The sequence below is a fragment of the Amphiura filiformis genome, chromosome 1 (genome assembly GCF_039555335.1).
Source record: "Amphiura filiformis chromosome 1, Afil_fr2py, whole genome shotgun sequence".
Taxonomy (NCBI): domain Eukaryota; kingdom Metazoa; phylum Echinodermata; class Ophiuroidea; order Amphilepidida; family Amphiuridae; genus Amphiura; species Amphiura filiformis.
In genome coordinates, this window is record NC_092628.1 from 100091835 (window position 1) to 100106996 (window position 15162).

Here is a 15162-nt window from a genome sequence, read left to right on the forward strand (position 1 = left end):
ATAGTAAACGACTCGTAAGCCTATTCCATTTTAAGTCTAATGGAGTTATAGTGATCGACACGTTAGCCTATTCCATTGTATAGTCTAATAGAGTTTATATTTATCGACTCATTAACCTTTTCCATTATTAATTTACAATAGCCATTTCAATTCCCAAATAATATCAAATGACACGTTAACATTTTAATTAATTTATCTTTTATTTCGCAGCTGCTTTCTTCAGAAATGGCCATTAGTTGGAGGTGTCCTCGTTCCTATTGGACTCATCATTCTGTTCAATATCATCATCTTCGTACTTGTCATGGTGCGACTATCACGTGAGAGTCCCGCAACGAGAATACAAGCCAAGAGGAAGGGTCTAAGGGTAAGACGATTACGGAACGCTGTCTGCATCATGACACTGATGGGTTTGACTTGGATCATTGGATATCTGTCAATTATCAAAGCAGCAAGTTTCTTCAGTCAGTTGGTATTCTGTTTGCTGAACGCAATGCAAGGATATGTTATCTTCATGTGCTATTGCGTTCAGCAAGCTGATGTGCGTAACTATTGGCGAGAATTATGTGGCACAATAAGACCACGCTCAAAACCCAGCTTCTTTTCGTCTTCCAAAGGAAGAACTTCGCGTGAAGAGTTCATCAGCAGTAACCGTCGCTCAGGAAGCTCTGCTGATGACGCTGTTCTAATTAATGGAAACTCCGCGATTTAAGATGAAGCACACATTAACATTTACGACGCTACTGACCATGATCTATTGTTATGCATTTGTTTTCAGTAATGTCAGATAAAAACACAGTGGGTTTTCAAACAAATCCTGGTGTTAAAATTAGGCATGAAATTCTACCTTTTACGGCAAGACTTTTTATTTTTACAGACTGAATTTCGCCAATGAGCTTTTTTTTGTTTAACTTTTTAGCGTTTCAAACTAATAGTTCGCTAAAGAAAGATTTTTCCCAATAAAGGCACATCCATGCGGCCGGGATTGTTGCATGGGTCTATATATCACAGTTTTGTCAGAATATGCGTTTTGATTTCACCATTTGCAACTGCTAAAATGTCCAACTCAGTACCTCATTTCAACATTTCAAATGCAACCAGCAGAAATAATCGATATTTCTATTGCAAAATCATCCATCCATGAGTATATTCACATGTTGATTTTGAAAAATAAAATGGCAGTCAGAAGTTGAAAATGGTGCAATCAAAACAGAAATGCTGACAATTTCTGATATCCCCGTATAATGTGCTTTAAAAAGTTGTAAAATATCTTTCATTAGCGAAATATGTAACTTTGAAAAGCTAAAAAGTTGACTCCAATAAAAGCTCATGGGTGAAGCTCAGGCTTGTCAAAATCAAGGGCATTATTGTTTTCTTCTGATATTTACTGAAAGAATGAAAAGTATTAGTCTAGTGCCCGAGTAGACTATGCCATAGTCGAATTTTATTAAAAATATGTTATTATTAGTCATGATGAACCCATTTCGTTGAACTCAAAATTATACTGATGTTTATTAAAATTAAAGTATTCAATAGTAAAATGGTCATAAAGAGTTAAAAATATCAGATGATTAGTGACAATAAAAGTAATTGAATGCAACATTATCTTGCATAATTATAATGGCTCACTTTAATACTGAACAATTCTGATTTTGGAATCTACCAGTTTATTGATAGCGAACCCCGAAAATTCGACTATGGACTTTGAATTGTAAGCAGAACTTTACCCCCTGGACTTTGCTCTCTAAAAACGCACTGTCAAGCATACTTGTTTATCAGTCCATTAACCACAAGTACTAAACATATTATAGTACAAGACGCGCTAGATGTTTGATGAGAGATTAACTTTCGCGTCAACACAAAAGCGCCGCAAATACCACAGACAGCTGTGTACGGTGTAGTTAATGGTAATGGCGCGGGCCCAGAAGATTTAAACCATAGCGAGATATGGGCGACCAATCACAAGGCAGATCCATGTAAGGATGCATTACATCATGGTTAATTTTAGTTAGGCCAGAAATTGGCCTAACTCTCCATAGAGCCCCGTGTTAAAAATCTTAACCGCAAGGCAAAGTCAGTAGTCTACTTGGGAAGCTAACAAAGAGAGGGAGTAGGGTGACTGAAAAGATCAGATGTGAAAATCTATCAATTGTGCACACATTAATTAAATCAGAGTTTTAAGCTTAAATACAATATCCAGAGTAATGGGCAAGTGGACTACGGGGTAGTCTAGTGCCCGAGCCAAAAACCCAAAAGTAGCGTGCGCACAATGGTTTTTAGTTGTTTCTATATCGTCAAGACCTACTGAGTCAGAAATTTACGGGTTCCACCTTAGCATCCTTGGGCATTTCTAGATATCAAAGATGGCCGCCAAAATGGCCAGCAGCACATAGCAATAGCCATATATTAGATATCTAAGCAGGTATGGTGTGATGAAGTTATAGTGTCTTTAAATGGGTCACAGGGTCAAAAAAATCATGTTTGGCATTATCTCAACCAGATAGGTGGGTGATGTCAACCACATTCGTACATATATAGCTCAACCGTGGCTGCACGAATTTTGATCAAACTTTGATTTTAACCTTTGCGAACGCTACTTTTGGGTTTAGACGATATTTTGGCTTTCGGCACCAGACTATATTGCTTTTTATTTGGCTGAGAAAATGTATTTAGAATTGTAAAGGTGTAGCTCATAATTTCAATTATTTCAACACCGAATTCGATCGGCTCAGTGCCTAATTAAATGATTGAGTCAGCCTTGTATAACAATAGCCAGCGAGTCACTTATACTAGCTTTCTGAGTGTTAATTAATTGCTATTTTATAAATATGTATACAGAGTGTATCAGAAAAACTTGTCACAATTTTTTTCCATAAGAAATGAAAATGTTACATCTAATTTTTTTTATATGGTTTCTAGCATTGCTCTGGGATTCTGCTTTTTCTTGGGGCATGCCAGAATTTATGTGGTCCAATTATAATTCTATAAATTGAACCCCATATGCAATTGAGAAGGTATATTTATACGGAATTGTCTGCACTTTATGCACATCCCCATATCTCTGGATGCATATGTGTAGATGAGATGAGAATGGGACCCACTATGTATTGTAATTATTCTGTCTTCATCAGATATCTAAGTTGGGTACATTCTTGGCAACTTTTGTTCCCAAATCAGAGCAAAATATGTCATAAGCTACTAAATTACAAGTACTTTGATTTGTTTCTAACAATGTGCAGTATAAACCCTTATATTTGCAATGCACACAAGTGTTTTATATTATATAAACAGTGAAAAAGTTAATCTTGTGTGTAAAAGACTTATATGATAATAACGGCAATTTTTTAAGCTTTTTATATATTAAAAGAAAGTTCACCATACCCGACCGTAATTTTGTTTTCTACTTTTCCTTGATTCATGCAATACCTTGGAAGAGAAATTGTAGGGTAGAATATGATGTTGATTTCAAATCCAGCAATGACGATTTATTAAACAAAATAAAACTAGTAACAAAGTGTGTAAATTGATACACAATATTTGTATCAAAAAAATATTTAATAAGCCAATATCAGAAAATAAATGGGCACAAGATTTTAATGTTGCTAATTTGGAATTGAAAAAAATTTACTCTATATCAAAACTCTGTACACCTTCGATTAAGTTAAGATATGTTCAATTCAAAATTTTATATATATATCTAGCAGTAAATGGACTATTGTCTCGTATGGGTATTGTTCAGTCAAATCTGTGTTCCTTTTACAAATCTCACGTCGAAACGATTCGTCATCTTTTTTGGAATTGTAATTTTTCTTATCAATTTTGGAATGATGTTGAAAGATTTATTTTGAATCTCGATATATCATTTTCAGAACAGGAGATTCTGTTTGGCATCTTGGATAGGAAGAAAGACAGATTTTTAACTTTTTAATTTTATATGGTAAATATTATTTATACTGGGCAAAAATTAATGAATCGCAACCTAACTTAAATGTCTTCAAAAGTAAGTTACGTCTATATCAAGAAATTGAGAAATGTTTCTCCCATTTTGATATGGCAAAATGGAATTTATTAAATCTATACTAATTGTAAAAGTAGATATATACAAATATACTGTATAATTTTAATATTTTGTGAAGGGGTCCGGTGGTCATTTTGTATGTTTTTTTCTCCTCCCACCGGACTCAAGTACAGGGAATAAAGTTGTGGAAAAAAAAAGTTAATCTTTTCAGGGACTTTGTTTGAATGATCATAAGCTTTATTGTGAACATTTTTGTAAAAAATAATGCCTACAATATTACAGGTGGCATTATCAAATAAATGTTAGTTCTGCCCTATCGTCGTTGTAAGACAATATACACAGCATATGAATGTATTTTTATCTGCTAAATATATAGTAAATAATAAAGATATGTATAAAAAAGAGGCATTGGGCATGTTTGTTTTTACTTCTTAAATATAGAGGGGTTTGGTAGAATATCAGGGGTGAAAGAAATTGGCATTAGTCGACGGTACCCGACCCCCTCCCCCTATCAATAGGACACAGGACCCTTAAACTGAAAATCAACTTTGTAATGTTTGTTGCACAGTATTAGTTTGGCGATTGATACCATACCCAGTTGCTATTTTATCGTTCTCCACACCCTCACAACAAGATAAACTTAAGTGATTTAATCATTCTGTCCAATATCAATCATCATCTTCGTACTTGCCACGTGAGAGTCCGGCAACGAGAATACAAGCCAAGAGGAAGGGTCTAAGAGTGAGACGATTACGGAATGCTGTCTGTATCATAACACTGATGGGTTTGACTTGGATTATTGGATATCTGTCAATTATCAAAGCAGCAAGTTTCTTCAGTCAGTTGGTATTCTGTTTGCTGAACGCAATGCAAGGATATGTTATCTTCATGTGCTATTGCGTTCAGCAAGCTGATGTGCGTAACTATTGGCGAGAATTATGCGGTACAATAAGACCAAGATCAAGATCCAGCTTGTTTTCGTCTTCCAAAGGAGGAACTTCGCGTAAAGACTTCATCAGAAGTAACCGTCGCTCAGGAAGCTCTGCTGATGACGCTGTTCTAATTAATGGAAACTCCGCGATTTAAGAAGAATGTCAGCACATATTTGCACTCAGAACGCTACTGACCATGATCTATTGTTATACATAGTTGTGCTAAAAGTCAACCAATACATATTGAAATCACAATACACAACAGAGATACACCTTTTTTGCTTTGAAAATAATTTCTCGGTCAAATAAAAAAACAATGATTTGTTTTCAGTAATGTCAGATAAAAAACATAGTATTTTTTCAAACAAATCCTGCTATTAAAATTAGGCATGAAATTGTGTTTTTTACGGCAAGATTTTTTATTTTTACAGACTGAACTTCGCCCATGAGCTTTTTTTTAAAAACTTTTTAGCGTTTCAAACTAATAGTTCGCTAAAGAAAGATTTTTCCCAATAAAGGCACATCCATGCGGCCGGGATTGTTGCATGGGTCTATATATCACAGTTTTGTCAGAATATGCGTTTTGATTTCACCATTTGCAACTGCCAAAATGTCCAACTTAGTACTTCATTTCAGCATTTCAAATATAACCAGCAGAAATAATCGATATTTCTATTGCAAAATCACCCATCCATGGGCATATTCACGTATTGATTTTGAAAAGTTAAATGGCAGTCAAAAGTTGACTCAAAAAAAAAAAGTTCATGGGTGAAGTCCAGGTGATGTCAAAATCAAAAATCTTACAATAGGCGACTAAATTTCACACACAAGTTTAACACCAGGATTTAAAAAAATAGGCCTATAGTATCAAGCATTATTGTTTTCTTCTGATATTTTACTGACAGAATGGAAAGTATATTAGTCTAGTGCCCGAGCCAAAAACCCAAAAATAGCGTCCACACAATGTTTTTTACTTGTTTCTATATTGTCAAGACCTACTGATTCAGAAATTAACGAGTTCCACCTCAGCATCCTTGGGTATTTCTAGATATCCAAGATGGCCGCCAAAATGGCCAGCAGCACAAAGCAATAGCTATATATTAGCTATCTAAGCAGATATGGTGTGATGATATTGTGTCTTTAAATGGGTTTTAGGGGTAAAAAAATCATGTTTGCCATTATCTCAAGCACCAAAGTCTTCATTCATATTGAAATCCACTATGAACGCCAAAAATGGTCACCACTGACATATTATGAATTTAGCTATCAGCTATCTATTAAGCAAGTATGGTGGTGATGTCAACCACATTCGTGCATATACTAGTAGCTCAACCGTGGCTGCACGGATTTTGATCAAACTTTGATTTTAACATTTGCGGACGCTACTTTTGAGTTACGAAGATATTTCGGCTTTCGGCACCAGACTTTATTATTGCTTTTTATTTAGCTGAGAAAATTTGTTTTGAATTGTAAAGGTGTAGCTCATAATTTCACCCATTTCAACACCGAATTCGAGCGGCCCAGTGCCTCATTAAATGATGAATCGGCCTTGTATAACAATAGCCAGCGAGTCACTTGTACTAGCGTTCTGAGTGTTTAACTTGCTATTTTATAAATATGTATACAGGGTGTATCAGAAGTAAATGAAATGTGACATAAAATTTTTATTATTATTATTAATTAGTGGTTTCTAGCATGACGTTGACTGTATCAGAATTGTTTCCTCTGTGATTCAACTTTTCTTGGGGCATGCCAGAATTTATGTGATCCTATTATATATAAATTGAACCCTATATGCAATTCAGAAGGTATATTTATACGGAATTTTCTGTACTTTATGTACATCACCATATCTCTAGATGCATATGCGTAGGTGAGATGAGAATGGGACCAGATGAGACGTAGATGAGATGAGAATGAAACCCACTATGTATTGTAATTACTCGGTCTTTCTGCGATATCTAATTGGGTACATTTTGGCAATGGAATAGCTGTACTTCTTCCCAAAGCAGAACAAAATATTTCATAAGCTACTCAATTACATTTTCAGAAAGTACTTTGATTTGTAAAGCTCATCTTCAAGGCAAAAAATATGATCATGTCACACCTCTCCTTCATGAACTCCACTGGTTACCAATACCTAGTCGCATCCATTTCAAGCTGTTAACCATTGTCTACATATGTTTCATGGACTCAACAACATCTCCATCTTACATCACTGAACTCATTCAGCCTTACATTCCCAGTATAAGTGGATTACGCTCTGCCCAGGACAACCATGATGCAGTCATGTCTACAGTAGAATTAATCTCGACCTTTGCAGGACTTAACCCCATTAAAAGCTATTAAACCAAGATAACACTCATTGAAACAGCTCAACTGATTAAATCGGATCTTCTCTGGCTGTGCACATGTGACTGTTTTCATGTGCGATATCGCAATAAAGTTTGTATTAAAGCTTCAGTTGGGTAACCGATTATAAAGGAAACGAAAGGAAACAATGGTATGTGTACCATTGTTCACGAAATGAGACAATGGCGTGCTTTTTGTAAACCAGCATTCTTGAAAATGAGCAACATAATGATTGTTGACTTAACACGGTTTGGAAATAATTTCTTCATATTTTTGGTGTTATCTGTCGTTTACATATCCTTCCTAAAACACAAAAGTACGACCCTCTCCAAACACCTAAATTAGCTAAAAATTTAGGACATGTTACAAAACTATATTGTCTAGAATTTTAGAAGAGTACTTTTAATATTGGCCGGTTATTTTTCACACAGCGACGTTAACTAGGCAACGTACTATTACCTATAACATTAACTAAAACACCAAAGTACGAATATTTCCAAACATCTAAATTAGCTAAAATTTAGGACATGTTAAAAACTATATTTTCTAGAACTTTAGAAGAGTACTTTTAATATTGGCCGGTTATTTTTCACACAGCGACGTTAACTAGTCATATCCCCATACTGTTAACGTAGGGCTATTTGTAGAGGTCACTCGTCAATGGGAAAGAGCACTGTGTATTGTGTATAGGAAAACGGACAGTAACTGCAGTATGCAGGCTTCTCATTGTTCCACATACACGCACTCTAACTGGTGATAAAGCCTTCTTTGTAGCAGGACCTTTTCTTTGGAACAAACTCCCTCACCGTATCCGCCACGCTCCAACGCTGGCAACCTTCCGCTTCAATCTAAAGACTCATTTATTTGATTTGTTGTTCGTTCTTATATGTTTTTTTTTTCTTATTTATTTTCTTTTGTAAAGCGCTGTGATACATAGTTTCTCTTTGTAAGAGCGCTATATAAGTGCCTGCATAGCATAGCATAGCATAGCATAGCATAGCATTTGTACCAAACAATGTGCAGTATAAACCCTTATATTTGCAATGCATACAATTGTTTTATATAAAAAGTGAAAAAGTTAATCTTTTCAGGGACTTTAAGCTTTATTGTGTATATAAAGTTTGCCAAAAAAATAATGCCTATAATATTACAGGTGGCATTTAAGTAAATGTTAGTTCTGCCCTACCGTCGTTGTAAGACACAATACACAGCATGTGAATGTATTTTTTATCTAGCTAAATATATAGTACATAATAAAGATTTCTATAAAACAAGGCACTTTACATGGTTTTTTTACTTCTAAAATATGGAGGGGTCGGTAGAATGTCAGAGGTGAAAAAAATTGGAATCAGTCGACGATAGCCCGGCTCTCCCCCTATCAATAAGACTCGGGACCCTACTGTAATATTTGTTGAACCGTATTAGTTTGGCGATTGATACCATACCGAATTGCTATTTTATCGTTCTCACACACCCCCACACCAAGATGTATCCGTTTTTCACGCTGACCACGGGTTGGGACATGTTGTAGCGTGTCCTGTAAGATCACCAGACCTCACGAAATCCGAGGCGACGTCTATGACTGAGCGAGGACCACCAGCTGGCTTCCAAGATCTTCGCAACCATATTACCGCTGCATTCGCAAGTATCTGGCGCACAAGGATGGCATGCAATGAGAACCAGGGATGAAACATATATTCGTCAAGGAGGTAACCATGTATTGAGGGCAGAGCAGCACAGTAAACTCACTTAGAAGAACCAAGGACAAACCAAACAGCCATTTTCAGGGCTACCTTTTATCCAAAAAAGAGAAATGACTGATTTTGTAAGCAGGAAACAACAAAGTAAGTAATTGCAAGTATAGCAAAAGAAGTCCCATCCCATGGGGGTTCTCTTTTTTGGGGGGACATCCTGTATATTGCGAGTGCAGCGAGCAGTAAACTTAGCATATTTAAGCGCTTGCGTGCACCAAAAAATGCTCCCCCCTCCCGGCTTGCCAAAATTGCTCCCCCCCCCATTTTACCCTCCCCGGGCACATAATTATTGCACAGCCCATAATAGGAAGGTATTATTATGCAATACTCATGTTTCATATTTGGCACTTATTATCAAAGCAGCAAGTTTCTTCAGTCAGTTGGTATTCTGTTTGCTGAACGCAATGCAAGGATATGTTATCTTCATGTGCTATTGCGTTCAGCAAGCTGATGTGCGTAACTATTGGCGAGAATTATGCGGTACAATAAGACCAAGATCAAGATCCAGCTTGTTTTCGTCTTCCAAAGGAGGAACTTCGCGTAAAGACTTCATCAGAAGTAACCGTCGCTCAGGAAGCTCTGCTGATGACGCTGTTCTAATTAATGGAAACTCCGCGATTTAAGAAGAATGTCAGCACATATTTGCACTCAGAACGCTACTGACCATGATCTATTGTTATACATAGTTGTGCTAAAAGTCAACCAATACATATTGAAATCACAATACACAACAGAGATACACCTTTTTGCTTTGAAAATAATTTCTCGGTCAAATAAAAAACAATGATTTGTTTTCAGTAATGTCAGATAAAAACATAGTATTTTTTCAAACAAATCCTGCTATTAAAATTAGGCATGAAATTGTGTTTTTTACGGCAAGATTTTTTATTTTTACAGACTGAACTTCGCCCATGAGCTTTTTTTAAAACTTTTTAGCGTTTCAAACTAATAGTTCGCTAAAGAAAGATTTTTCCCAATAAAGGCACATCCATGCGGCCGGGATTGTTGCATGGGTCTATATATCACAGTTTTGTCAGAATATGCGTTTTGATTTCACCATTTGCAACTGCCAAAATGTCCAACTTAGTACTTCATTTCAGCATTTCAAATATAACCAGCAGAAATAATCGATATTTCTATTGCAAAATCACCCATCCATGGGCATATTCACGTATTGATTTTGAAAAGTTAAATGGCAGTCAAAAGTTGACTCAAAAAAAAAAAAAAGTTCATGGGTGAAGTCCAGGTGATGTCAAAATCAAAAATCTTACAATAGGCGACTAAATTTCACACACAAGTTTAACACCAGGATTTAAAAAAATAGGCCTATAGTATCAAGCATTATTGTTTTCTTCTGATATTTTACTGACAGAATGGAAAGTATATTAGTCTAGTGCCCGAGCCAAAAACCCAAAAATAGCGTCCACACAATGTTTTTTACTTGTTTCTATATTGTCAAGACCTACTGATTCAGAAATTAACGAGTTCCACCTCAGCATCCTTGGGTATTTCTAGATATCCAAGATGGCCGCCAAAATGGCCAGCAGCACAAAGCAATAGCTATATATTAGCTATCTAAGCAGATATGGTGTGATGATATTGTGTCTTTAAATGGGTTTAGGGGTAAAAAAATCATGTTTGCCATTATCTCAAGCACCAAAGTCTTCATTCATATTGAAATCCACTATGAACGCCAAAAATGGTCACCACTGACATATTATGAATTTAGCTATCAGCTATCTATTAAGCAAGTATGGTGGTGATGTCAACCACATTCGTGCATATACTAGTAGCTCAACCGTGGCTGCACGGATTTTGATCAAACTTTGATTTTAACATTTGCGGACGCTACTTTTGAGTTACGAAGATATTTCGGCTTTCGGCACCAGACTTTATTATTGCTTTTTATTTAGCTGAGAAAATTTGTTTTGAATTGTAAAGGTGTAGCTCATAATTTCACCCATTTCAACACCGAATTCGAGCGGCCCAGTGCCTCATTAAATGATGAATCGGCCTTGTATAACAATAGCCAGCGAGTCACTTGTACTAGCGTTCTGAGTGTTTAACTTGCTATTTTATAAATATGTATACAGGGTGTATCAGAAGTAAATGAAATGTGACATAAAATTTTTATTATTATTATTAATTAGTGGTTTCTAGCATGACGTTGACTGTATCAGAATTGTTTCCTCTGTGATTCAACTTTTTCTTGGGGCATGCCAGAATTTATGTGATCCTATTATATATAAATTGAACCCTATATGCAATTCAGAAGGTATATTTATACGGAATTTTCTGTACTTTATGTACATCACCATATCTCTAGATGCATATGCGTAGGTGAGATGAGAATGGGACCAGATGAGACGTAGATGAGATGAGAATGAAACCCACTATGTATTGTAATTACTCGGTCTTTCTGCGATATCTAATTGGGTACATTTTGGCAATGGAATAGCTGTGTACTTCTTCCCAAAGCAGAACAAAATATTTCATAAGCTACTCAATTACATTTTCAGAAAGTACTTTGATTTGTAAAGCTCATCTTCAAGGCAAAAAATATGATCATGTCACACCTCTCCTTCATGAACTCCACTGGTTACCAATACCTAGTCGCATCCATTTCAAGCTGTTAACCATTGTCTACATATGTTTCATGGACTCAACAACATCTCCATCTTACATCACTGAACTCATTCAGCCTTACATTCCCAGTATAAGTGGATTACGCTCTGCCCAGGACAACCATGATGCAGTCATGTCTACAGTAGAATTAATCTCGACCTTTGCAGGACTTAACCCCATTAAAAGCTATTAAACCAAGATAACACTCATTGAAACAGCTCAACTGATTAAATCGGATCTTCTCTGGCTGTGCACATGTGACTGTTTTCATGTGCGATATCGCAATAAAGTTTGTATTAAAGCTTCAGTTGGGTAACCGATTATAAAGGAAACGAAAGGAAACAATGGTATGTGTACCATTGTTCACGAAATGAGACAATGGCGTGCTTTTTGTAAACCAGCATTCTTGAAAATGAGCAACATAATGATTGTTGACTTAACACGGTTTGGAAATAATTTCTTCATATTTTTGGTGTTATCTGTCGTTTACATATCCTTCCTAAAACACAAAAGTACGACCCTCTCCAAACACCTAAATTAGCTAAAAATTTAGGACATGTTACAAAACTATATTGTCTAGAATTTTAGAAGAGTACTTTTAATATTGGCCGGTTATTTTTCACACAGCGACGTTAACTAGGCAACGTACTATTACCTATAACATTAACTAAAACACCAAAGTACGAATATTTCCAAACATCTAAATTAGCTAAAAATTTAGGACATGTTAAAAACTATATTTTCTAGAACTTTAGAAGAGTACTTTTAATATTGGCCGGTTATTTTTCTCACAGCGACGTTAACTAGTCATATCCCCATACTGTTAACGTAGGGCTATTTTGTAGAGGTCACTCGTCAATGGGAAAGAGCACTGTGTATTGTGTATAGGAAAACGGACAGTAACTGCAGTATGCAGGCTTCTCATTGTTCCACATACACGCACTCTAACTGGTGATAAAGCCTTCTTTGTAGCAGGACCTTTTCTTTGGAACAAACTCCCTCACCGTATCCGCCACGCTCCAACGCTGGCAACCTTCCGCTTCAATCTAAAGACTCATTTATTTGATTTGTTGTTCGTTCTTATATGTTTTTTTTTTCTTATTTATTTTCTTTTGTAAAGCGCTGTGATACATAGTTTCTCTTTGTAAGAGCGCTATATAAGTGCCTGCATAGCATAGCATAGCATAGCATAGCATAGCATTTGTACCAAACAATGTGCAGTATAAACCCTTATATTTGCAATGCATACAATTGTTTTATATAAAAAGTGAAAAAGTTAATCTTTTCAGGGACTTTAAGCTTTATTGTGTACATAAAGTTTGCCAAAAAAATAATGCCTATAATATTACAGGTGGCATTTAAGTAAATGTTAGTTCTGCCCTACCGTCGTTGTAAGACACAATACACAGCATGTGAATGTATTTTTTATCTAGCTAAATATATAGTACATAATAAAGATTTCTATAAAACAAGGCACTTTACATGGTTTTTTTACTTCTAAAATATGGAGGGTCGGTAGAATGTCAGAGGTGAAAAAAATTGGAATCAGTCGACGATAGCCCGGCTCTCCCCTATCAATAAGACTCAGGACCCTACTGTAATATTTGTTGAACCGTATTAGTTTGGCGATTGATACCATACCGAATTGCTATTTTATCGTTCTCCACACCCCCACACCAAGATGTATCCGTTTTTCACGCTGACCACGGGTTGGGACATGTTGTAGCGTGTCCTGTAAGATCACCAGACCTCACGAAATCCGAGGCGACGTCTATGACTGAGCGAGGACCACCAGCTGGCTTCCAAGATCTTCGCAACCATATTACCGCTGCATTCGCAAGTATCTGGCGCACAAGGATGGCATGCAATGAGAACCAGGGATGAAACATATATTCGTCAAGGAGGTAACCATGTATTGAGGGCAGAGCAGCACAGTAAACTCACTTAGAAGAACCAAGGACAAACCAAACAGCCATTTTCAGGGCTACCTTTTATCCAAAAAAGAGAAATGACTGATTTTGTAAGCAGGAAACAACAAAGTAAGTAATTGCAAGTATAGCAAAAGAAGTCCCATCCATGGGGTTCTCTTTTTGGGGGACATCCTGTATATTGCGAGTGCAGCGAGCAGTAAACTAGCATATTTAAGCGCTTGCGTGCACCAAAAATGCTCCCTCCCGGCTTGCCAAAATTGCTCCCCCCCCCCCTTTACCCTCCCCGGGCACATAATTATTGCACAGCCCATAATAGGAAGGTATTATTATGCAATACTCATGTTTCATATTTGGCACTCCCTTTGGTGAACTGCAAATACACAATATAGAACTAGAAGACACGACCTCACAGCACCCGTACAGGGGGATTTTGACAGTGACGTAACCAGGGGGACAAGGGGGGACACTGCCCCCCCCCTCCGCCTGTGAGAAGTCTTGTCCCCCCTTGCCCCCCCCCCCCTGTGTGGTGCTGGCCGCCCTTATATGTAAGATTTTTATCCCTTTTTTTGTCCTCCCCCCCCCCTTAAAAGTTGGCTCCCCTCCCCTTTTGCCCACCCTCTGAAAAGGTGCTGGATATGCCACTGGATGTAGATTTCAAAAATAGTCAGCCATTTTGGTAACCCTATTTGAAATGAAAGTTAAGGTCGTGTCATGAGGGTGTAAGGATTTCAACAGGAATAGCGCAATGTACCTACATTGTGTCAGTAATACTACACCCTACTATTTATATCAAGTTGATTTTCTCTCCAGTAGCTTGTATTGCTACAACTTTTTCTGAGATACACATTTACTACAGTTGATATTTTTAACTCCCGTCGTTAACGGCAAATACTACTATTTTTTTAAATGTGCGTATCAAAATTTTAAAATTCGTGTGTCCGAACTCAGAAAAGTGCAGGAAGAAGTTTCAGAAACGTGCATGAAAAAAAATTCCCTGCTTTCTTTGATTATTTGTTGCAAGAACAAATCCGAGTTCAATCTTTGGGTACGGTTATTCAACCATGCAGTTTTTATTACTTTCATTCAATTCTGAACCGCTAAAAAGTAATAATATTATTACTGCAAATAGAAATTTTTTCGCTGCCACATCCTTTATGAATTTGGAAAAATAAGGTCCCCTACCCTTGTCTAATACTAAAATTATAACCCTTCAGCCCAATCGAAGCACACAGTTATGACAAATAGGGTTCGTAAATTACCTTTTATATGCTTATAGTATATGTTTTCTGGAGTTTTCCAACATTACGTTGCCAAAGTCGCCAGAAAACAATCAGGTTTAAAATTAGTGGTTAAAAAAATGAATAGAAATATATAAAATATTATACCGCTTGTAATTATGCACACCTGGATCTTTTTTTTTTTTTAAATTGAATAAACACGGATACTTAATAAGAGAAATCAGTTATAGTTCATTAATTCTCAATTATTCCGACAGAAACCTGACATGAATACCCAGAGCAAACGCTAGACGCATTTCTTAGGTTCATGTCATA

The 15162-nt window shown here is 36.5% G+C and overlaps 1 protein-coding gene across 1 annotated transcript in view; it reads left to right on the plus strand.

Annotated features, from left to right (window-relative positions):
• Window positions 1–3277, plus strand: part of LOC140160205 (adhesion G protein-coupled receptor B1-like) — a 48095-nt gene extending 44818 nt beyond the window's left edge. Inside the window, exon 21 of the mRNA XM_072183485.1 lies at window positions 211–3277. Coding sequence (XP_072039586.1) covers window positions 211–709 — 499 coding nt within the window. The 3' untranslated portion in view covers window positions 710–3277. The remainder of the gene's footprint in view (window positions 1–210) is intronic.
• The last annotated feature ends 11885 nt before the right edge of the window (window positions 3278–15162 follow it).